This window comes from Eriocheir sinensis, chromosome 65, assembly GCF_024679095.1.
Source record: "Eriocheir sinensis breed Jianghai 21 chromosome 65, ASM2467909v1, whole genome shotgun sequence".
NCBI classification, from domain to species: Eukaryota; Metazoa; Arthropoda; class Malacostraca; order Decapoda; family Varunidae; genus Eriocheir; species Eriocheir sinensis.
Genome location: NC_066573.1, coordinates 9,663,089 through 9,686,409, shown reverse-complemented (window position 1 = coordinate 9,686,409; position 23,321 = coordinate 9,663,089). Strand labels below are relative to the sequence as shown.

The 23,321-nt window shown below is 43.5% G+C and overlaps 1 protein-coding gene across 3 annotated transcripts; it reads left to right on the top strand.

Moving 5' to 3' along the window:
- The first annotated feature begins 1,713 nt into the window (after positions 1-1,713).
- LOC126987613 (oviduct-specific glycoprotein-like) lies at positions 1,714-22,924 on the top strand. 3 transcript variants are annotated; one of them, XM_050844736.1, is made up of 12 exons: positions 1,714-1,846; positions 7,311-7,829; positions 8,163-8,363; positions 12,808-12,908; positions 13,888-14,019; positions 15,140-15,267; positions 15,449-15,572; positions 16,525-16,710; positions 19,277-19,399; positions 20,795-21,010; positions 21,334-21,486; positions 21,944-22,924. In XM_050844736.1, exons 2-12 carry the CDS (start codon positions 7,451-7,453, stop codon positions 22,781-22,783), a joined length of 2,583 nt encoding a protein of 860 aa, XP_050700693.1. In that variant the 5' UTR covers positions 1,714-1,846; positions 7,311-7,450; the 3' UTR covers positions 22,784-22,924. The 3 variants fall into 3 exon arrangements, with proteins under 3 accessions (XP_050700693.1, XP_050700694.1, XP_050700692.1); XM_050844737.1 differs by having other exon boundaries at positions 1,742-1,852; positions 8,166-8,363; XM_050844735.1 differs by having other exon boundaries at positions 1,742-1,852.
- The last annotated feature ends 397 nt before the right edge of the window (positions 22,925-23,321 follow it).

The following is a 23,321-nucleotide window of genomic DNA, read 5'->3' as shown; positions in this document are numbered from 1 at the left end:
CTCCTCCTCCTCTTTCATCTCTCCTTCTTTATCTTTTTCCTCTTTCTAGCGTCAAACATCTCCTCTCCTTGCTTGTACTTTCTTAAAACTCATTTCAACACTTCATCTCCCTTCTCCTCCTCCTCCTCCTCCTCTTTCATCTCTCCTTCTTTATCTTTTTCCTCTTTATACCATCAAACATCTCCTCTCCTTGCTTGTACTTTCTTAAAACTCATTTCAACACTTCATCTCCCTTCTCCTCCTCCTCCTCCTCCTCTTTCATCTCTCCTTCTATATCTTTTTCAATTTCTTTTTTTCCCTAGTCACTCCTCATCTAATACCTCCTCTACACCAAAAAAAAGGCGCTGAGTGTTGGTTGGAGTGAGTCTCATCTGGGGAGAATGAAGAACCCGCTTCCTAAAACTGCCAGAGGGAATTATTGCATCAGTCACAAACACCGTGAGGGCGCCGGGGATCGTGTTTGTCGGTTCCGAGATGGAAAATCGGAGGGAGGGCTTCGAGAGCGCGACAGAGCATCATAAAAATAAAATAATATCCTCTCGCGACGGCTTTCGGCACAGCATCCGCTTCCCTTTTTTTTGTTCACATTCTCCCTTTCTTTCTTTCTTGCTCACCATCGATCTTAATGTTTCCTTATCCTCATTCCTCCTGATCCTCTTTTTCCTAATCCTTCCGTCACCTAATCATTCTCCTCCTCCTCCTCCACATCTCCTAATTCTCCTTTTTCTTCTCTTTATCCTCTCCTTCATCCACCTTGTCCGGGTCTTTATCCTGTCACAACACGCGTCCTTGAAACTCTCCTTCTCTCTCCCTTGTCCTGAATATTCCATGCACCCCCCTCGCCCCCTCCAACTCTCCCTCCCTCTCCCTGCCCTCCCTTGATAACCGACCATGCAGCGCCCTCTCCTACCCTGCCCCTCCACCGCAAGACGTAATCTGCTTATAGAAGGTAAAACTGACACAGGGAGATTAGATGATGATGATGATAATAATAATAATAATAATAATAATAATAATAATAATAATAATAATAATAATAATAATAATAATAATAATAATAATAATAATAATAATAAAAATAACACAAATGAGATTAAAAGCAAAATAAAAGAAAACGGTTCAAAGCGCGCAGAGTGAGGGGAAGCTCCATTATTTCGTCCTCTTTCATGTCCCCCTCATCCACCATTTAATCATTCTTTTTCCTTCCGCTTCCTCTAAACTCCACCAGCCTTTGTGTCTCCCCTCCTTCCTCCCTTCCCTCTTCCCTTCCTCCCTGCCTCCATTTCTCCCTCCTTTCTTTATTCCATGCTTTCCTCTCCTTCCCTCACTTACCCCTCCCCTCCCCAACTCATGTTTTCCTCAGTGTCCTTCTCTCTTCCTACCTCCTTTCCTCCTTCCCTCACTCCATCCTTCCTTAGTGTTTTTATCTCCTCCTCCCTCCTGTATTCCCCCCTTCCCTTCTTCTTTCACTCCTTTTCTTCCCTTCTTCTCTTCTATACAATTCGTACCAACAACTGCATCTTTCATCTCGTCAAAGCCAGGAGTAAATTCAAGGATACATGTCACCGAAATCTGCCACATAATCTCTAAGCAATTTCCCTCCTCCTCCTTCTCCTCTCCTGCTCCTCCTCCTCCTCCTCCTTCAACTCCGAGAACGTGGACAAAGGGTGGAGTGTCTGGCTCTATCATACGAGGAGGGGAGAGAGAGTCTGCGAGCGAGGGGCTGAGTGAGGGATGGTCACTGTACAGCCTCGGACAGATTAGTTCTCGCGAGGTTGTGACTGAGCTGAGGACGAGTATATACCATCCCTCGCTGCCTCGCCTCACCAACCTCTCCCCCAGCCTTGTAAGAGTAGGATATATGTGTGTCTATGTGTGAGCGCGTGTGTGTGTGTGTGTGTGTGTGTGTGTGGAGATGCTGGACTCGTGTAAAGTTATATGTTAGCCAGTAACAGCAATATTGGAAGTTGCGAACAGAGGGAAAGTGTAACTGTAGAAATCGTAGTAGTAGTAGAAGTGGGTGGTGTTGACGTCAGCAGTAGTATTTAAGGAAAGAGAAGACGTTGTCGTGAGTGGTATAAGATTGTGTTATTGTGTTCGAGCAGAAGTCTCGTTACCCTCGCTATATATGTAGGAAAAATTGTATTTACATCATTTACTGTAAAAAAAATCGTCATCCTCTTCCTGCTTAACCTTCTCAGCCTGTTTCGTGTCTTTCATCTTCCGTCTTCTGACCCTTTTTTTCTACCGTTCCTTCTGGCAATATTCACCCCCAAAAAATATAAGCTCATCAGTAAATAAAAGGAGGCATCTTACTTTTTCCCTCATCCTTCCTCACATTATTTCGAGACAATCTCCTTACTTTTTTCTGCCTTTCCTTCGAGCAACACATACCTGAGAAAATATTAGGTTACCGGTGTAAAAAAATAGGGGGGTCTTTTATATTTTCCTCATCTTCCTGCTGTACTTTTATTATCTATTTCGAACCAATCTCCTCCCTTCTTTCAATCCCTTTTTCTGTCATTCCTTCTCCTCCTCATCTTTGCATCCCTCTCCCGTCATTTGAATATTTCTTTTTAATTTCCTTCTACAATTAAAAGGGGAATGTAAAGTTACGTTACGAATAAAGCGATGAATCAAACGGTAATCTTAATGCAAAGAAAATAGATAGAGACGAAGCAGCACTATTTAGTTTCCCCTTTCATGTCTAAAAGTGCCCAAGGTTCCCAGTCAAGCAGAAAGGCTGGAAAGAGAGAAAAAGGAGATGAGTTCAGGAGGAGGAGGAAACAAAGCGGTTAATGAAGGCGAGATAGTGATAATGAGAGAGAGAGAGAGAGAGAGAGAGAGAGAGAGAGAGAGAGTCACGTGACCATAATCCCAGACACTGCTGCTTGATGCTAACGAAAATAAACCCTTCCCATGACCTTCAAAATGCCAACTCATAAAATGTTTTCTTCTAATTCCCGGAAATCTGGTGGAAATTTCGCACCATTTTTTGGCTTTCTGAAATTAAAACTCAAACAGCAACATATTTCCATTTTCTTTTTTTTTCTTTTTTGTTTCCTTTTTTTTGTGCCCTTGAGCTGTCTCCTTTGTTGTAAAAAAAAGAGGAAAAAAAAGGGGGGGGGGGCGGGGCATGACACACAAACACACACACACAAAAAAAATATTATGAAACACACACAAAAACTTAAATAAAAAATAAACGAAAAATAAAAGCAACATTAGATTAAAAAATATAGATTAAACAAGATATAGAAAAAATAAATAAAATAATTAAGCAAAAAATATCAATAACTCGAGGTCACGAAAATATAAATGCACGAAAACTTTAAAAAAAACTCAAAATAATTAAAAAAGGTAAAAAAATAATACAACTACCGAATGAAAAAAATAACCAAATATATAAAAAAATACGCAAAAAATACCAATAACTCGAAATGCCAAAAAACTTATTAACTTAGAATAAAACAATACAAGGACTCAGCCTCTTACATATATAACAAGACCTCCCTTCACTAAACAAACAAACAAACAAACAAACAAAGGGCATCGGGATACACCAAAACAAACCAAAAACAACCATGTAAACTTTTATGTGTACCAAAAACAGTCATATGTACACCAAAATCAGCCATGTACACAAAGAAACAGTCACATGTGCACCAAAGACAGCCAGTGTAAACCTCTATGTGTACTAAGAAACAGTCGTGTGCACCAAAACCAGCCACTATGTACACCAAATTAGTCATGTGCACCAAAAAACAGTCACGTGTGCACCAAGGACGTAGGAGAAAGAAAAATAAGCAAAAATATAACCATAATATTGAGAGAGAGAGAGAGAGAGAAAGCAAGGGCAAGAAAGAAAGAAAGATAGAGAGATAGAAGGATAGAGATAGATAGGTTAAAGAAAACGAAAGAAAAAAAGAAACGAAAAAGAAAAAACAAAAGAAAGAGAGAGAGAGAGAGAGAGAGAGAGAGAGAGAGACTCCACACAAAGGCCTCACTGTCCCATCCTGCGGTAGAGTGGCGGAGTAGTAGAGGGGGTCGGGTCGGCGAGGGTCTTTTCCACGCCGCTGAGTGCCAAAAGGAGAGAGAGACAGCACCGAACGTTGCCCCCGAAGATATACTGCTATTGCTACTCCGTGCCTGTTCGTGTGTGTGTGTGTGTGTGTGTGTGTGTGTGTGTGTGTGTGTGTGTGTGTGTGTGTGTGTGTGTGTGATGTTTCTTTTTGCTTTGTCAGTTGGTATTGTGTATTTAACGTTATTTTTACTATCTCTCTCTCTCTCTCTCTCTCTCTCTCTCTCTCTCTCTCTCTCTCTCTCTCTCTCTCTCTCTCTCTCTCTCTCTCTCTTAATCACCTTTGAAATGACGTTATTAATGAAAAATCGTAACGAGGGAAAATGGTTAAGAAATTATGGTTTCAACCTTTTTTTCTTTCTTCACCGTTAATTAAGTGTGTCAGCCACTGAAGGATAATATTGACTTTCGATTAATTTACGAGAATTTTCATTTTCTCCCCGTAATGAACACCAGCACCCTCAAGTAAAGTTAAGGGGGTGGCTCTGTTGTTCTGTGTGTGTGTGTGTGTGTGTGTGTGTGTGTGTGTGTGTGTGTGTGTGTGTGTGTGTGTTTAGCAGATGTGGGTTACTGATGAAGAGGATAACCATTATGCAAATTCTGATGATAATTATTGATAACTACGAATCGAATACCAACAATACGAACAACAACAACAACAATCACATCAAGAACAACAACAATCGATACTACCCTACCACAGCCTTCACCACCACCACCACCGCCACCACCACCACCACCACCACCGTCACCACCACCACTCTCATCATCATCCCTACCATTACACACCATCATCGTTCATCATTAAAGGAGGCCATGCGCAAAATGATATATTATTCATAGTCTCTCTCTCTCTCTCTCTCTCTCTCTCTCTCTCTCTCTCTCTCTCTCTCTCTCTCTCATGCAGTAACTAAGGACTAACGTCTATCTCCCCAACTTCTCCCTTCCCCGACCTCTCCTTCCTGATGCCAAGCTGTAACATGATCTGACTTCCCCCGCGCTCTCTCTCTCTCTCTCTCTCTCTCTCTCTCTCTCTCTCTCTCTCTCTCTCTCTCTCTCTCTCTCTCTCTCTCTCTCTCTCTCTCTCTCTCTCTCTCTCTCTCTCTCTCTCTCTCTCACACACACACACACACACACACACACACTCTTCATGCACCATCACTAAACAGTTTATAATCTTTTAGTAACAAATTTCTTCTTCTCTTATTTCTTACTTGTCCATCTCTACCTCAATCTGTCTATTATCATCACTAGTATCATTATTGTCATCATTAGTTTTCTTATCTACATACACAGAGCGCGCCATGACCCTTCATCCCTCCCTCCCCTACACACACACCCTTCTCTCACCTGTCAATACAACTCCTACCTCCATTTCGCATGCATCCCCTTGCCGTCATTCACGCCTCCTTCACCTTGCTCACTTCATATCATATTCAAAGCATCGCAGCCTAAATCGTGCGCACTTCCTCCCGTGCATCACCCTAGCTCCTCTTGTCCCCTTCCCTCGAACTCCCCGCGTCCTCTCAAACCACGAAGACCCTCTGACGCACGACAACACTGGGGAGTATCAAGCTAGCGTCCCTGCAGACCTTCCCATGTTAATTAGGTCATCGGGCAGCCTCCTAAAGACAGGGTTTCAAAGGTTATTTTCGCCGAAGGAGTCGCGTATGCATTATGGAGAACAGAAGGGCGGGCGCGTTGAAGGGACGGCGCAGGGGAAAGGAAAAGGGTCTGAAAGGAGTGTAAGAAAGGTGGACTACGATATGTCTCTTTCCACACCTTATTAATTTCCTTCTCATTAACCTGGCTTACCTGTCTCCTCGCCCACGTCACCTTCAGTCACTCCTTGCTGTTTGTTCCTTCCCACCTACGCAACGTCGAAGCTGAATACAAGGTTATAAATGAGTGCAAAATTGAAAAGGGTCGAGAATTGCTTTTCCTTGCACCTAAAAAATTATATTAATCTCTTTTTTCCCAGTTAATTAAAGGGACAAAACCGTAGAATTAAAAAAAATACCGTTAAATGTAAAACCAGACAGGAAAAAAATATCCTTCACCCCAAACAACAACAAAAAAAAAATCCTTTCATAATTATTGCTCTGCTTTTAATGAACGACCCCCGCCACAGATGACGTCAGTGTCTGCCGCCTTTGTGCTGCTGCCGTTAAATGAGCGCCATAATAAGGCATTTTTCTATACGCATCCAGTCACGGATTGTGGAGAATAATGGCGCGCTGTGTGTGAATAAAGAATATGCTTTTTATTATATCATCGTTTTTATTAATGAAAAGGCTTGCTATTCACCGTCAGGCACGTAATGAGCTGTTGGCGGCGGGGCTTGTTAGCAGATGCTCCCAGCGAATACATCATTCCGCCCACGGGGAGTCTGGAAATAATCCTTCAATAACCCGGTAGCAGCGATGGGCTAAATTTGTGGCTTTACCGTGTACCAGCGATGGGCTAAATTTGTGGCTTTACCGTGTACCAGCGACGGGCTAAATTTGTGGCTTTACCGTGTACCAGCGATGGGCTAAATTTGTGGCTTTACCGTGTACCAGCGACGGGCCGAATTTTTGCAATGACATAAACACCCCCAAATAGATGATGCATAAACTGATCACAAATGCATTGATATATATTGTAAAATGGTTTGAATGAGTGATGATTTTTTCCCATCAATTCGTTTAGAGGGGCCTTTAAGAAGCACGATCCCCGCAGCTACCGGGTTAACGACGTCATTATGAGCAATTGTTCTATATATGGTGTTGACGTATACTTGAGATAGGCCCCGGAGAAATATTGGGAGTTTACGATGATTGAAAGATTACTTAAGGCTTCGCGGGCAAAAATAAGTCCTCGAGGGATACATTTGGAAACAAGAAAAAGTTCACAATTGTTTTATATATCAATTTTAAAAAGAACAAATTGTAAAGTAGTTAGGTTCTTCTTACACATACACACACACACACACACACACAGTCATGCCATATAATGTTGATAGATAAGTCCCAAACCCTGTATAAGACATGTATGGAAGGCAGTCTACGTATAGCTAGGCAAAAACCACATACTAGACAATCGAACGGTAACTGCACTAATTATCAAAAAAAAAAATACAGGACAAAACACCCGACACACACACACACACACACACACACACACACACACGCCCACATCCTTCCTCTCAATACAAACTCTCATAATACGAACCGAACTCGCCTTTCAGAGTCCAAAGACGAGACCAGGTGATCGAGGCGACGAGAGTGCCTTCCCATTCACCTTTCCCTGACCTCTTCTGACCTCTCTCCCTCCCCTGCCTTCCCTTACTCTTTGATCTAATCGCGTTTGAGACAGGGAGGACACACAATGACGCGCCTTAACTCTCCCTCACGCATGCTTAAGTTTTCCCCTTTAGTCCTCCACCTCTCTCCTCCTCTCCTTCTTCTCCTTCTCCTCTTCACTTCTTCCTTTATCCAGCCTTGCCTCGCCGCTGTTGTTGCTGGTAATGGGTATCTGATTGCAGTTCCCGCCTCCGCCTCTAATTCCCTCTCCTCTTCCTCCTCCTTCTCGTCTTCCTCTCTCAGTTCGTCTCTCTCTAACACATCCTCCACTGTCTCTTATCCTTCCGTGTCATCCTCTTCATCCCATTCTCTTCCCTTCTTATCCTCCTCCTCAACATCCTCCTTTCCTTCCTTTTCCTTTCCCCAATCCCAAACTCGACAACGCCAACGAATACTCCACGGAGGTAAGACCAACTCATAATTAACCAATGAATGTTTGCGTTTCTTTAATTAGCGCTAATGAGGCGCGTAACGATCAAAGAAATACTACTAACTGTTCTGCCAAAGGTGCTCTGATCTGAGAAATGAAATTATACATTGATACCACACTCCAACACACACGGAAACACACATATACATCTACTTCAACCTCCCCACAAACACATATATACACACCCACACCCACTCACACACACCCTATATACACACACACACCCACTCCAATCTTCCTACACTCCGCACCCACTCACATACTTACACGCCTTTCAAAGCCCTCTCTCACATCTCGTTTCCCACAGCAGCGTCTCAGGAACCCATCATGGCCTGTTACTACGGCTCATGGGCAGTGTACAGGCCGGGGCAGGGGAAGTTCGACGTGGAGGACATTGACCCTTTCCTCTGCACCCACGCCCTCTATGCCTTCGCCGGCCTGCAGGAGTCCACCAACACCATCGTCAGCCTCGATCCCTACAATGACCTTTATGACAACTATGGGAAAGGTGGGTGTCAGGGAGAGGGGGGGGATAGGGATTGGGGGTGAGGGAGGGTAGGTGTGGGGGGGAGGGGGGTTATGTGTGTGTGTGTGTGTGTGTGTGTGTGTGTGTGTGTGTGTGTGTTTATGTACATAGGCAGATATTCACTTTATCCTTTCATTTCTGCGGCCTGTTAATGACACACACACACACACACACACACACACACACGTTAACTCAAAATCACAAACACAAACACACTCACACGAGGACACTAAAAACAAACAGAATAAAACACCCCAAACACTATCCACACGTTGAAATAGACGTAACGAGCCTCACTGCTCCACCTCTTGTTGAATTCTCTTTGCCGAATTTTGTTTTCATATTGTATTTTTCTTTTTCTGATTTTGTCCTCCAAACATCAGCCCTTCCAACCCTGCCTTTGATATATCCTTTATATTATGCGCTGTGCAATCAACAGTTCTCTCTCTCTCTCTCTCTCTCTCTCTCTCTCTCTCTCTCTCTCTCTCTCTCTCTCTCTCTCTCTCTCTCTCTCTCTCTCTCTCTCTCTCTCTCTCTCTCTCTCTCAACACTGAACCCTTAGTAAGTGTACGTGAAAAAGGGAGCGTTAACATTTTTTTTTTCTAATTACAGACACGAAAAAAAGTCCCATGAAAAGAAAATCGCGGAAAAAAGATACAATGTGAAAAGAAAGTCCGACAAAGGGAATACAGAAAGAAATTGAGAAGAGAGCGGAAGAGAGATCACATGAAAATAAATGGTCACAGAATACAAGTCATTACGAAAACGATGCACGAATAAAAGGCAGAACAAAAAAAAAATTAAAAAAAAGGGCATCGCAGGCCAAAAAAAAATTTGATTGGTTTTATCTTCATTGGTAATAGTGTAGAAATGAGACGACTTTATTCCGTTTATTTTCTTAACCTAAATTACGACTTGCATTGTGTGACTTTCCTTCCTGTCCCGTTTATTTCCTTAACCTAAATTACGACTTTTTTTTTTTTTTTTACAACAAAGGAGGCAGCTCAAGGGCACACACAAAAAAAGAAAACAATAATAAAAAAAAGCCCGCTACTCGCTGCTCCTAAAAAGATACAAAAGAGGTGGCCGAAAGGAAGATCAAATACGGGAGGAGAGGTGTCCTGATACCCCCCTCTTGCATTGTGTTGATTCTCTTTCCTGTGACTTAGGGTCGTATTTCAAAACACTTCGTCGCCCGAGTTCACATATTTGACAAGGCTTTCGTATGCGTTAAGATCATTTCCGGGAGTAGTTTTATGCCCCCGGTTGTAGTTTGACCTTCCACAGTAGCTTGAGCCTAAAGAAACACTCATTAGAACCCGACTGACCCCCTCTTTGACCTTTAGAAATAGTTGATGTGAGAAGGGAAACGGTTGGATAATACCGCCCCTAATCACCGCTCGGCGCCTGCACTTCACTTAATCCTAACTTGATCATCCTCAATATTAAATCGACATCCGGGTTACACACTTCGTCCTCGCTTTCGCTTCTCGTAATCCCGTTGTTTTGAAAGGGACAACAGTTTTAATGCGCTGAGTATCACTGGAATCTATTATCAGTCGTTCGAAATGCCTCATCGAACACATCGCTTACGTATCCACATTTGGTAAGGCTTTCGTAGAGGTCGTGGGTATTTTCATGGGGAGTTTTATGAGCCTAGTGATATTTTGGCAAGGCTTCTGGACCATGAACGTGAAAAAAACACTAATGAGAACCGGACTAATCTCAATTGTGACCTTTGAAAATATTTGTTATGAGAGCCGAAAGCGTCTGAGCCACATAACAAAACGCTGGAGAGGCAGGTTAGGTAAGGGTGACAGGCCTTGACCGGCACGCTGGCTTCTACCTTGTTTCAACGCCTTAGTAAACAACATGCCGTTATGTATAGGTTAATAAATCTAATTGTCAGCTTCAAAACAACTCCTCGCACACGGAACACAATAAAACAATATGTCACAGAAGGCTCTTAGCGTGTACACCTTGACTGAGAGCTTTGGTAAACAGCGTGAACACTCTCATTATTAGGTTACTGAGACTGAGGGAAGCTTCAAAACAACAGTACTCCTCGCTCACACAACAGGACAAAACAGTGAAGTAACAGGTCACAGAATCGTCTTAATATGTCGTTCACACCATAACTCAGAGCTTCGATAAACAACACACTGTTATCATTAGGTTACTGAAAAATAATAAAAAGCTTTAAAAAACTCCTCCCATAAAGAACACGACGAAACTATTAGTGGAAGGTCATGGAAGCCCCTTTAGCTTGTGTACCTCGACTCAGAGCTTCGATACACAACACCGTTATCAATAAGTTTCTGAAAATGAGTAGCAGCTTCAAAACAACTCCTCGCACAAAGAACACGACAAAACTATTAGTGGAAGGTCATGGAAGCCCCCTTAGCTTGTGTACCTCGACTCAAGAGCTTCGATACACAAAACCGTTATCAATAAGTTTCTGAAAATGAGTGGCAGCTTCAAAACAACTCCTCCCATAAAGAACACGACAAAACTATTAGTGGAAGGTCATGGAAGCCCCTTTAGCTTGTGTACCTCGACTCAGAGCTTCGATGCACAAAACCGTTTTCATTAAGTTTCTGAAAATGAGTGGCAGCTTCAAAACAACTCCTCCCATAAAGAACAGAGCTTAGATGAACAACACACCGCTATTACCAGCCATCAAAATGAGTCTTCCCACGCAAAGCAGAACTCATGGGCGGCAGGCTAATGATGTGACGGGATATAGGTGACTCACTCTCCCACACCTTTGGCTGATCGCTCTAATAATGTCACATCGCTATCCACAACTATGACTCTGTTTACCTCAGTCACCAAAATAGTACTGATATTTTTACGTACAGAATGAGAGAGGATAGGGGAGAGATCTAGTCGCTATTTTCATGTTACAAGAAACAAGAGGGAGGTTTGATGAAAAAAGAAAAAGGAGAAGAAGAGTGAGAGGAGGCGGAGGCAGAGAGAACCGGGAGGTGAAAATTACTGGAAAAGAGAAATTTGGGAAAGTCTACTTGCTGGAAACTGCCCGAAAAATATATATATGTAGTTCCTGGCTTAAACTATTTTTTTTTCCTATATTTTTTAAGTAACGTGCAAGTTATTATTTCACAGACTATGCATTGTGGAAGTGTATTATTGTTTTATCATATTTCACAGAGCGCAGACGGAAAGGCTTCACAATTTATGCACAGTGAAAGAAAAGATGGAAATAGAAGATGAGGAGGAAGAGATGCAGGAGGAGGAGGAGGAGGAGGAATAAAAATTACATAAATGGTTTCGTTACTCGCATTTTACAGGAAACAGAGAAGGAAAACAGCCACAAATATTGCACAGAGGAAAAAGGAAGACAAAGGAATAATAGGAGGAGGAGGAGGAGGAGGAGGAGGAGGAGGAGGTGAGAACTGAGAGGTGAAACTTACATGTAAAGAGAAACATGGGAGAATCTTGAACGTTTGTGGAGATCAGAGAAACGTTCGTGTGCGGTGGGGGGGAGGAGAGAGAGAGAGAGAGAGAGAGAGAGAGAGAGAGGAGGAGAAAAAAAACGGAAGGAAACGAAGGTATGAATGAGTAGTTTTTAATCCTCTTTCCCCCTCTCTTTCATTTTTCTCTCTCTTCGCTTTTTTCTTCTTTCTCTTTTTTTTCATGTTTTTCATTTGTCTTCTCTTTCTGCCTTTCCTTCATTTTCATTATTTTTCTTTTTTCATATTTTTCTTCTTTTCTTTTTTCTTCTTTTTGATTTTTGATTTTTTTTCTTCTTTTCTTCTTTTTCTTTTTCTTCTTCATCGTCTTCTTCGTCTTCTTTTTCTTTTTCTTCTGCTTCTTTCTTCTTCTTCTTCTTCTTCTTATTCTTATTCTTATTATTATTATTATTATTGTTATTATTATTATTATTATTATTATTATTATTATTATTGTTATTATTATTACCATTGTTATTATTATTTACCGTGTTACTAATGAGTTATTTTTTCCTTCTCTTCCCCTTCTTTCTTTCTACCTTTCTTCTCTGTTCTCTTTATCTTCATTATTTCTGCATATCATTCCTCTTCTTTATCCTACCTCTCTCTATCTCCCTCGTTACAAATGAATCTCACTTTTATTTTCTTCCATTCTTTGTTTTCTTCTTCTCTTACACTTCCTCCTCCTTTACCTCCTCCTCCTCCTCCTTCTCAATCCCTTACTCCTGCTCCTCCTCCCTTTCCTCTTTCTCCTTCTCTTCCTTTCCTTCTCCTCCTCCTTCCTTCACCTCCTTCTCCTGTTTTCTTCAATCTCTTCCTCTTCCTCTTATTTGCCTTCCTCCTTCACATGTATATCGCCTAATCCTCCTTCTCCTCCTCCATTTGCTCATTAATTCTCTCCTCCTCCTCCACCACCTCCTCCTCCTCCTCCTCCTCGTTATATCATCCCGTAGGTGCTTATATCCGCTTCACATCCCTAAAGAAGATTAATCCGGAGCTCAAAACTCTTCTCTCTATTGGGGGATGGAACGAGGGATCAAGGAAGTATTCTGAGGTGGGTCGGGAGCTGGTAGGAGGAGGAGGAGACGAGGAAGAGAAAGAAGCGAGGGGAAAGAGGGGAAAGAGAGGTGCCACTGAGTATGCGGGACAGTCGAGGCCGCTGTAATGTTTCAGAGTTTCCATTATTTGATTAACACTGGCGACAGGAGGTAAAGTGAGGCTCGTCCAGCACTCGATTCGCCCTGTAGCGTGACCTTTAAAGTGAGATGCTGCGAGATGAGGAGACGAGATGAAGAGGACAGGAGACAGGGAACGGGAGGAAGGGATAGAGAAGGAAGGAGATAAAAGAAAAAGGTCAGGGAAGGGGATATAGAAGAGAAGAAGCGAAGGAGAACAAGGAAGAAAATAAATGGGAAAGGCGAGGAGAGGAGAAGATAGAGAAGGGAGAAGAGAAAGCGAAAAGAAATAAAGGTGACAAGAGAAGTTAAGGGAATGAAGACTAGAAGAAAAAGGAACATAGGAGGAAAGGAAATGGACAAGACAGCGAAGAGGAAAAGAAGAAAAGGAAAGTAAAGGGAAAAAAAGGAAGAGGAGGAGGAATGGTTGGGGAGGGAAAGATTAGGATTTAGGAGCAGAAAAAAAGTATAAGGAAAAATTTTATAACATCAGGAGCAAGGGATCAGGAGGGGAGGGAAAGGACTTGTGATGCTTTCTAATTAGGGAAGGAGATTTGTAACCCCCGTATCGTAGGATCAGATGCTTATAGATTTTCATTCCAACTTTACATTTTTTTCAATTTCACACGTTAATCTCTCTCTCTCTCTCTCTCTCTCTCTCTCTCTCTCTCTCTCTCTCTCTCTCTCTCTCTCTCTCTCTCAAATTTTCCCTCTATCAAATTCTCTCTCAGATTCTCCCTCTCTCAAATTCTCTCTCTCTCAAATTCTCCCTCTCCCAAATTCTCCTTCTCTCCGCCCTCTCACACACTCTCTCGTTAACCCTCTCAACCCTGGTCACCTTCCCCCCACGGCCGGTAGATGGCGTCGAGTGCCTCTTCACGATCAACATTCATAGGCAGCTGTATTAAGTTCCTGGTGAAGTACGGCTTTGACGGACTTGACCTTGACTGGGAGTACCCGACGCTCAGAGGAGGACGCCCCGAGGATAAGGTGAGGAAATGGAGGAGGAGAGAGGAGTAGCATGCAGCTGGAGAAAAAGGGAAGGGAAAGGAGAGAAGCAGACGAGGAGGTGAAGGAGGAAGTAGTATGATGCAGGGAGAGAAGAAGAGGCAGAAGGAGAGGGAGAAGAGATGAAAAGGTAAGGAGATAAAAGAAGAAGAAGTGAGGTCCAGAGAGAGAAAAAGATAAGAGAAATAGCAATAAGAAAATGAAGGAAAAAGTGGTGGATTGAAGATAAGAGAAAAAGAGATGAAGGATATAAGAGAAGGAGCAATAGATTAGGAGATGAAGAAAGAGAAAACAGCAGCATCCAGACAGAGATAAGGAGATGAGAGAAACAAAATCAGCAGACAAGGAGATGAAAAAAGAAAGTAGCGGTCTAAAATAAGGAGAGATTAGGGAGATGAGAGAAGCGGAGATAGATAAGGTATTTGAAGGGATGGAGGGAAGGGAGGGGTTTCAGGTAGATCGGGAGATAAGGAAGCAGGTAGAGTAGGAATGATGATAAGCAGGTGGACAAGGAGATGGTTTGAGGATAAGACGGACGAGGAAAGATAGAGATTGATAAATAGATATAGATAAGGATAAATACATAGAGGGAAAGTACGGACCAATGTGTAGTTAATTTGATAGATAGATAGATAGAGAGATAGAGAGATAGAGATAGAGAGAGAGAGAGAGAGAGAGAATCGATAGAAGCAGATAGCCAGAAAATGATGAAAGAGAGATAGGAAGAAGGAAAGAGAGGAAGAAAGAACGAAAGAAAGCAGGAATGAGAAAAACAAAAGAAGGAAAAAGGTTGGGAAATAGAATTAAGTCCAAAACATACTTTGAAAAATAACAAAAGCAGACAGACAGAAGCAGAGAGCAAGAAAAGAGAGAAATCAAGGAAGAAAATAAAGAATGAAACAAAGAGAAAGAAAGAAAGAGAGAAAGAAAGAAAGAAAGACAAAACATAAAAAGGAAAGAAAAGCAAGTTACAGAACAGAAACAAACAGTGAAAACTAACTAACGATTCAAAAGCGATATAAAAGAAAACACACACCAAAAAAAAAAAAAAAATACTCCCACTGCACGACCTTCTCACCTTTCCCCTTTCCCCCTCCTACAGATCAACTTCGCCCACCTGCTGGAAGAGATGAGGTCAAAGTTCAAGCAACGCAACCTGATGCTGACCTCCACGGTGTCAGCGGGGAAGGCAACCATTGACGCCGCCTACAATGTGACGGCCCTGGCCAGGTAAGGATTGATTGGTAATGTTACGTGACTATTTACCTGGCGAAAACACAACACCCAAGAGAGAGAGAGAGAGAGAGAGAGAGAGAGAGAGAGAAAACCGTACCAACATCCACCCACACACCTCTGATTTTCATCGTGTTATCGTTTTCTTTTATGTTTTCTTCGGTCCCCCCACCACTAGGAACCTGGATTACGTGTTCCTAATGGCGTATGACTTTCACGGCACCTGGGAGACCTTTGCCCACCACCACTCCCCCCTCTACGCCTACAGGGAGGACAAGGGTGCGAACAAACTCCTGAACGTGGTGAGTGAGTGAGTGAGTGAGTGATGGAGTGAGTGAATGAGTGTGAAAAGTGGCAATACCAGACGAGAGAGAGAGAGAGAGAGAGAGAGAGATGGGATGAATGTGAGTGAATAAGGGGAGGGAATAGAGGGAATAGAAAGGAAGAAAGGAGAGACGAGGGAGGAAGACAGGGGTAGGAGGAGGAGAAGAGGAGAAAGAATGGAGAGAGAAGTTACGTGGGTGGGATGGATGTGGGTATGGGAGGGAAGGGAGAGGAGAGAAAAGGAATGGTTATGCTGAGGAAAGAAGGGAGGGAGAAGAGAAAGGGATAGGGTGAAGGGAGAGAAAAAGAGTGGAGGAGAAAAAATAGAGGAAGGGAAGGAAGGGAGGCTGATGAGAGGGGGAAGGGAAGGAGAGAGGACGGGCAGGAGGGAGAAAGGAAGGGGAAGAAGAAGGGAGAAAGGGGTAGAGGGAGGAAAGAAAAAGAGTGGAGAAAGAAAGACACAGAGTAAAGGAAAGATTAGAGGAGAATAGGAGGGAAGTTGATGACAGGGGGGAGGGAGGGAGGGAAGGGAGGGAGAGAAGGGAGGGAAGGGAATAAAATCGAGGATCCGTAGAGAATTTGTGGTTATTTGGTGAGATTTGTAACTTAATTGAGGGATTACGACTCGTTTTTTATTTATTTTTTAGTGAAGTTCCATTCATGCGTGCACAGAATCTCTCTCTCTCTCTCTCTCTCTCTCTCTCTCTCTCTCTCTCTCTCTCTCTCTCTCTCTCTCTCTCTTTTTCTTTCTCTTTCTCTTCTTCTTCTTTTCTTTTTCTTCTTCTTTTTCCTCTTCTTCCTTTTCTTCTGCTCTTCTTCTTTTGTTCTTTTTTCTTCTTCCTCTTCTTCTTCTTCTTCTTCTTATCATTATTTATATTCTTATTCATTTATCGCCATCATCGTCATCTTCCCTCCTCGCCTCCCTCCCAGGACTTCGCCGTCAAGTACTGGCTGCAGGCTGGTCTCCCCCGCGGCCGCCTCGTCATGGGTATCGGGTTGTACGGGCGCTGCTTCACCCTGGCGCGGGCGGACCAGCATGACGTGTACGCCCCCGCCCCCCAGCCAGGACTGCCCGGCCCCTACACCCGCACGCCCGGGATGCTGGGCTACAACGAGGTAAGCTCATCCCAGCCACCACCATCATCATCATCATCAACGTCAGAGGACATTATTTAGTTCGCTGCACCTGGTTCTATGTCTTCACTGGCTTCGTCATTTCCTGGGTTGTCACAGTTCCCTTCACTGTATATCTTCTGTCCGTGAGCGACCTAGCAAAGTCCAAGGGAGGGGTGGTCTAAGATGGCCAGAAAAGACGGAAAAGAATGTAAGAGGAGGAAAGGAGAGCCAGCTCGGTAATCACACACAACAAAATAAAAATAAGTGAGAAAATTTTTATGTTCTTATGTTTGTGACTGAAGCTGAGAGCCGTCTTTAGCCCGGTAGCAGCGACGGGCCAAATTTGTGGCTTTACCGTGTAGCAGCGATGGGCCAAATTTGTGGCTTTACCGTGTAGCAGCGATGGGCCAAATTTGTGGCTTTACCGTGTAGCAGCGATGGGCCAAATTTGTGGCTTTACCGTGTAGCAGCGATGGGCCAAATTTGTGGCTTTACCGTGTAGCAGCGATGGGCCAAATTTGTGCCATGATATAAATCCCCCAAAATAGATGATACATAAACTGATCACAAATGATTTGATATATATTGTGAATGGTTTGTGTGAGGGGTGATTTTTTCTCATTTTTCTCACCTAGAGGGACCATTAAGAAACATGATCCCCGCTGCTACTGGGTTAGATATAGGTGTGGTGAGATAGGGAGGTGTTATTTAAGATAGTAAGAAAATGAAGAGAGTATAAAAAGAAGAAAAGTAAGCAATCTCAGCAACCACAAGAGAGAAAATTCTAATTACAAAGAGTGACAGGCGAGAGCATTCAGGATTGTGTTACCCGTGAACTTCCCGTCAAAAAACAGCCCACGAATGACTAGACAGCATGAAAACAGCGTCATTTATACAGCACGTTACTGTTTACACGCTCTGCAGGAAAAGATAAAATTGTGCCTTATATCAAACACACAGCTCACGACCCACAAACGATGCCACAAAAACGGCCCAATTAGGACAGAAAACATTCGATACCGACACACCTGGTAGGCCTCCTGTCTCGCCTCGGCCCACGCAGGTGTGTTCAGGTGAGGATCAAAAGGGAGTACAGCTCTAATGATTTTTCCCTAGTTTTTCCCTCTCTTTAATGATGTGGGGTCAGTGCAGCGTTGCCAAATTATCGTACTCATCGCATTGCATTTTCGTAGTTTCTGACCAATAACTATATCAAAAACAAACAAACAAATATCAATAAATAGGAGTTTTAACGCTAACTTCAATTTTCTATCGTTATTTGTGTAGGTACGAGAGTTTGAGGCTTAAAAGTAATAAAGACGATGTGGTGAGTACGATAATCTGGCAACGCTGGGTCAGTGTCATTCATGGCTGATGGCGCCGAAACACAATTTGATCCCCTCTTATCTGCTTCTTCATCTAACATAACAGCGCGAGGTTGATTTTCATTTATTTTTTTTATTTTTTAGATTATTTTAGTTTGCCCTGGGCTGTTTCCTATACCGTAAAAAGGGACGCTGTAGGACCCAAAGAACGAAGGTAAACTTTTGTATCTGAATGGTCGGTAGAGCGGAAGCAAACCACAGGAGGCCACACAACCTGTATATATAGAAAAAAGTTCCCCTCTCTCTCTCTCTCTCTCTCTCTCTCTCTCTCTCTCTCTCTCTCTCTCTGTGGAAACACGAAATGTTCCTTCAAGTCTCGGTTTATGCTCGAGTGACCTACATTTCATTCGAGAGAGAGAGAGAGAGAGAGAGAGAGAGAGAGAGAGAGAGAGAGAGAGAGAGAGAGAGAGAGAGAGAGAGAGAGAGAGAGAGAGAGAGAGAGAGAGAGAGAGAGAGAGAGAGAGAGAGAGAGAGAGAGAGAGAGAGAGAGAGAGAGAGAGAGAGAGAGAGAGAGAGAGAGAGAGAGAGAGAGAGACGGACAGACAGACACACAGAAAGGATAACGGTAGAGATTTCCAGGTTTACTCTGGGATATTTGTGAACCTTAAGCAAACGAGGGCAAAACGGCCTCAAGGAACGTAGGCAAGGCATTGTTAGTGATCGTGTTTGCTGATACATTAGATTCTCTTCCTGCTTCGTTGGGTAACAATTGTAATATTTGTTAGACCTAATTGGTCGTGGAAGGAAGGTAACTTACTCTTATGAAGGGTAATCAGAGAGAGAGAGAGAGAGAGAGAGAGAGAGAGAGAGAGAGAGAGAGAGAGAGAGAGAGAGTCAAACACACACACACACACCTATACATATACACGCACGCGCCCACACGCACACAAAACAACAGCATGCCGACAAAACTAAACTAAACGCTGATAGACAGACAGACAGACACAGACGGACAGACTGACAGATAGGCGAGCAAACAAAAAACACAAATCACGCACAAACAGACTAACAAAAATAATCACATTCTTTGATTAACCTCGCTTACCATCCCTCTCTCTCTCTCTCTCTCTCTCTCTCTCTCTCTCACACACACACACACACACACACACACACACACATCTGTTCTCTATTCCTTCTCCCCCGGCCATCTCATCCCCCCCCCTGTGTGTTCTATTCCCCAGGTGTGTGAGCAGCAGCAACAGGTACAGTGGAGTGTGATGAGGGACAAGAACATGGTGTCGCCCTACGCCTACCACGACCGACAGTGGTGTGGCTACGATGACGCAATCTCGGCGGCCGTCAAGGTAATGAAGCGTGGGAAGAAGCTTCATTAATCTCGCTCACGTATAACTTAAGGAGACGAAACTTTATTAATATAACTCTCTTGTGACCCTCCGTGACGCAATCTCTGTAGCCGCCGCAAAGGTAATGAAGAGGAGAACAATTGATTATATGAAAGACAAGAAGAGGGATAAGGAAAGAAAGGTAGGAAAGATAACGAAGAGAAGGATACACTAATATAGGAGAGACAACAACAGATTAGATGCGGAGGAAAAGATAGCAAAGATAACGAAAAGGAGAATGAAAGAATATAGGAAACAGAAGGAGAGATAATGAAAGATATAATATAGGAGAGACAAGAACAGATAAGATGCGGAGGAAAAGATAGCAAAGATAACGAAGAGGAGAATGAAAGGATAAAGGAAACAGAAAGTGGGATAATGAAAGAAATAAAACGTGGAAGAAAGTAGCGAAGATAAATAAGGGAAGGGAAAACGGATACAAAACAAAAAAAACAAAAAAATGAGATATTATAAAAGAGATTACATGAGGAAAACACGAAGCAAAAGGTAACGAAGAGGAGAATAAACGAAAATAAGAAAGACAAAAAGTGAAAATGAGAGAAATGAGGAGGAAAAGGAGCAGAAGTAAGGAGAGGCGGGGACACGAGTAGTTACAGGAAGGAAAGTTAATGAAATAGATTATACGAGGAGGAGACTTAACAAAGGTAATGAAGAAGAAAGGAGATGAGAACATGAAGGAGGAACTGATGACGAGGATTTGGTAAAGGAGAGATGAAGGAAGAGAAGGGTTTTTTTTTACAACAAAGGAGACAGCTCAAGGGCACAAAAAAAGTAAACAATAATTAAAAAAAAAAAAGCCCGCTACTCGCTGCTCACAAAAAGAACAAAAGGAATCCAAAGAGGGAGTAGAAGGAGGAGAGTGTGGTTATGAAGTAGTAGTAGTAGTAGTAGTAGTAGTAGTTGTAGTAGTAGTAGTAGTAGTAGTAGTAGTAGTAGTAGTAGTTGTGGGGACATTTTTTACTATAGTCATTACGAAAGAAAAAAACGTATAATAATAATAATAATAATAATAATAACAGCTATAACCATAATTCACGGTTCCTGCCATCAGTAACTATCACAATCAACATTTCTTTCCCTTTCCGGTTCCCTGCCTCCTTCGACATGCTTCTCCTCTTCCTCTTTCTGATCCTTCCTCCGCCCCACCCACCCCTAATCATCCTTTCCTTCTTAACTCTTCCTTTATCTCGCCGCGTCCCTCCTTCCCTCTCCCTCCCCAACTCCCAACCAACCTCCATCTCATTCCTTCTACCCATATCAGCCTTATCTCTCCTCTCCCAAACTCCCAACCAACCCCCATCTCACTCCCGCTACCCATAATATTCATTTCCCAAGGCTAAGTACATCCTATCCGCGGGTCTGGCCGGAGCGATGGTCTGGTCGATTGAGACGGACGATTTTCACGGGGCCTGCCGGACAAAGGAGGAGGAGGAGAGGGAGGAGGAGAGCCAGAAGTTTCCTCTCATCACAACGATCCGAATTGTTCTAAGAGGAGGAGAGCCCATTCCCACGCCCACACCCACGCCAGCGCCCATCTACCCGCCCACCACGGTAAGAGAGAGAGAGAGAGAGAGAGAGAGAGAGAGAGAGAGAGAGAGAGAGAGAGAGAGAGACGGCAGAGATACAGACGGACAGAGAGACAGACAGAGACAGAGACAGACGGACAGACGGACGGACAGACGGACAGACAGTGACGGAGAGAAAAAAAAGAGAGAAACCAAGAAGAAAACCTTAGACCGAAATTTTCCAGAGGGACCCGCATGTTTGGGAGCCTTCTTTTTCTCCCTCTTTTTTCCTCTTCCTCCTTTCAAGTGAAGTAAGACAGCCTGCCGGGACGCCGCTCTCCATTTCCTCTATTATTTTTTTTTTCATAGGAAACCACCACTACCTCCACCACCACCACCCCGCCCCCCACACCACCGCCACCGCCGCCGCCACCACCTCCACCACCCTCCACCATTTGTCACAGAGAGGGACTGAATCGAGACCCGGCCGGGGACTGTACCATATTTTACATCTGTCACCAGGTATGTATGTATGTATGTATGTATGTGTGTATGTGAACGGTTAAACACCTCTGTATTTGGGCTTTTGCTTTCGTGCTTGTAATAATAATAATAATAATAATAATAATAATAATAATAATAGTACCAATATTAAACGGCTTATATTGAAAGGAAGGCAGTTAAGTGGTTAAAAATATTCAGCAAGGGGGAAAAAGGACTGTGTGGCGGGGATTACTGAGGGCGAGAAGAACAATACAAGAACAGTAAATACAGGAATAATTGCATACAAGAATAAATAGATAACGTGAAAATATGCCCAGGTAGGGAAATTATATGACTCGCCAGGTATGCAGACACAGCTGTGGTTGTGTGTATGTTAAGCGCGTGCAGGTGTGAGTGAGCCTCATCCCGTCAGGTGTGTACAGGTAATTGGACAGGTGCCGGTGTGCAGGCGTGCTAATGAGCCTCGTCCCGACAGGTGGGCGACAGGTGGCTGGCCTGGCTCTTCCACTGTCCCCGCGGCACCAGGTTCGTCGAGGATATGCAGGCTTGTGACTACCCCGAGGGACACCAGGCTTGCCCTCTCCTTCCGCCTGTAACTGAGCCCACTACCACCACGACCACCACCACGACCACCACCCAAGCCTCAACAATGACCCTTTCCATCCCAGCTACTACTAATAAGCCCACTGCCACTTACACCAGTACCATAGCCGACGACAACACAACCTCTTTTTCCTTCCCTTCCAATTACACACTTCCTACCAACGTTTCTAGCAGTCTTGACACGAGTATTACTACCACAAATAATACCACCGCTACCACGAACGCTTCATCCGCGGCCCAAAATACCCCAGTCGCCCAACCCTTACGTAATAGCATCAATTATTCCGCAAATTCAATTAACTTTACGTGGAGGAGACTCGACCAAGAATGGGAAGCAGACTCGGCTAATACAGCTCCCTTCTCTCCTCTGCTCTCTTCCGAATTACCAGGCATCTCCCCACGGCCTCCTTTATCTTCTTCTTCTACATCTTCTCCTCTTCTTCTTCTTCCTCCTCCCCCTCCACCACCACCGCCCCCTCTTCCACAACTTCTGTTTTCTCATCCACCTCCTTCTCTTCCTTCTTCACCTCCTCCTCCTCCTTCTCTACTTTCACTTCTGTCTTCTTCTCCCCAAAATAACTCTTCTCCTCCTCCTTCTCCTCCTTCTTCTAATCCTCAAACTCTTACGTCTTCTCCTCGTATTTCCTCTCTCAATACCCCTCCTCCTCCTCCTCCTGCTCCTCCTGCTCCTCCTCTCTCTAATGCCCAGTAAAGATAAGGGGATTCTGAGAGTGGAGAAACAGCAGCGAATTTCTCTCGTGCACACGGCGGTTGGCAAATAAAACGCAGAAATTGCCGCGTCTGTAAACTTGCTCGCTTGGGGGGCGGGGTGGGGGGGGGGGGGGGTTGCAGGTCGTGTGGGAAATTTTTTTTTTCTTCTGTTTTGTGTATGTTAAAGTTTCTCGCGTTTTCATGTAACCTTTTCTTTGGGTGTTTTTTTTTTTTTTTTTTTGGGGGGGGGAGGGAGTTTATATTTAGTAGGGTGATGTTACTGCTATTTTGAGTACTAAATGTATGTGTATTCTCTCTCTCTCTCTCTCTCTCTCTCTCTCTCTCTCTCTCTCTCTCTCTCTCTCTCTCTCTCTCTCTCTCTCTCTCTCTCTCTCTCTCGTATGTATTAGAAGTGTAGAGATTTATTATTCACGAAGATATTTTTTCGTATGTATTTTTCCTATTTCCGTTTCTTTTAAAGTGAGAAAAAATGAGTGAAATTAAAAATATATAAAAAAAAATGTCGAGGATGATCAAAA

Bases quoted from the DNA above. Each gene is read 5' to 3' on its own strand.
- LOC126987613 (XM_050844736.1), top strand. From the start codon at position 7,451: ATGACGCGCCTTAACTCTCCCTCACGCATGCTTAAGTTTTCCCCTTTA. The intron at 14,020-15,139 runs GTGAGGAAATGG...CCCCTCCTACAG, and splicing joins GAGGACGCCCCGAGGATAAG to ATCAACTTCGCCCACCTGCT. The intron at 15,573-16,524 runs GTGAGTGAGTGA...CCTCCCTCCCAG, and splicing joins CGAACAAACTCCTGAACGTG to GACTTCGCCGTCAAGTACTG.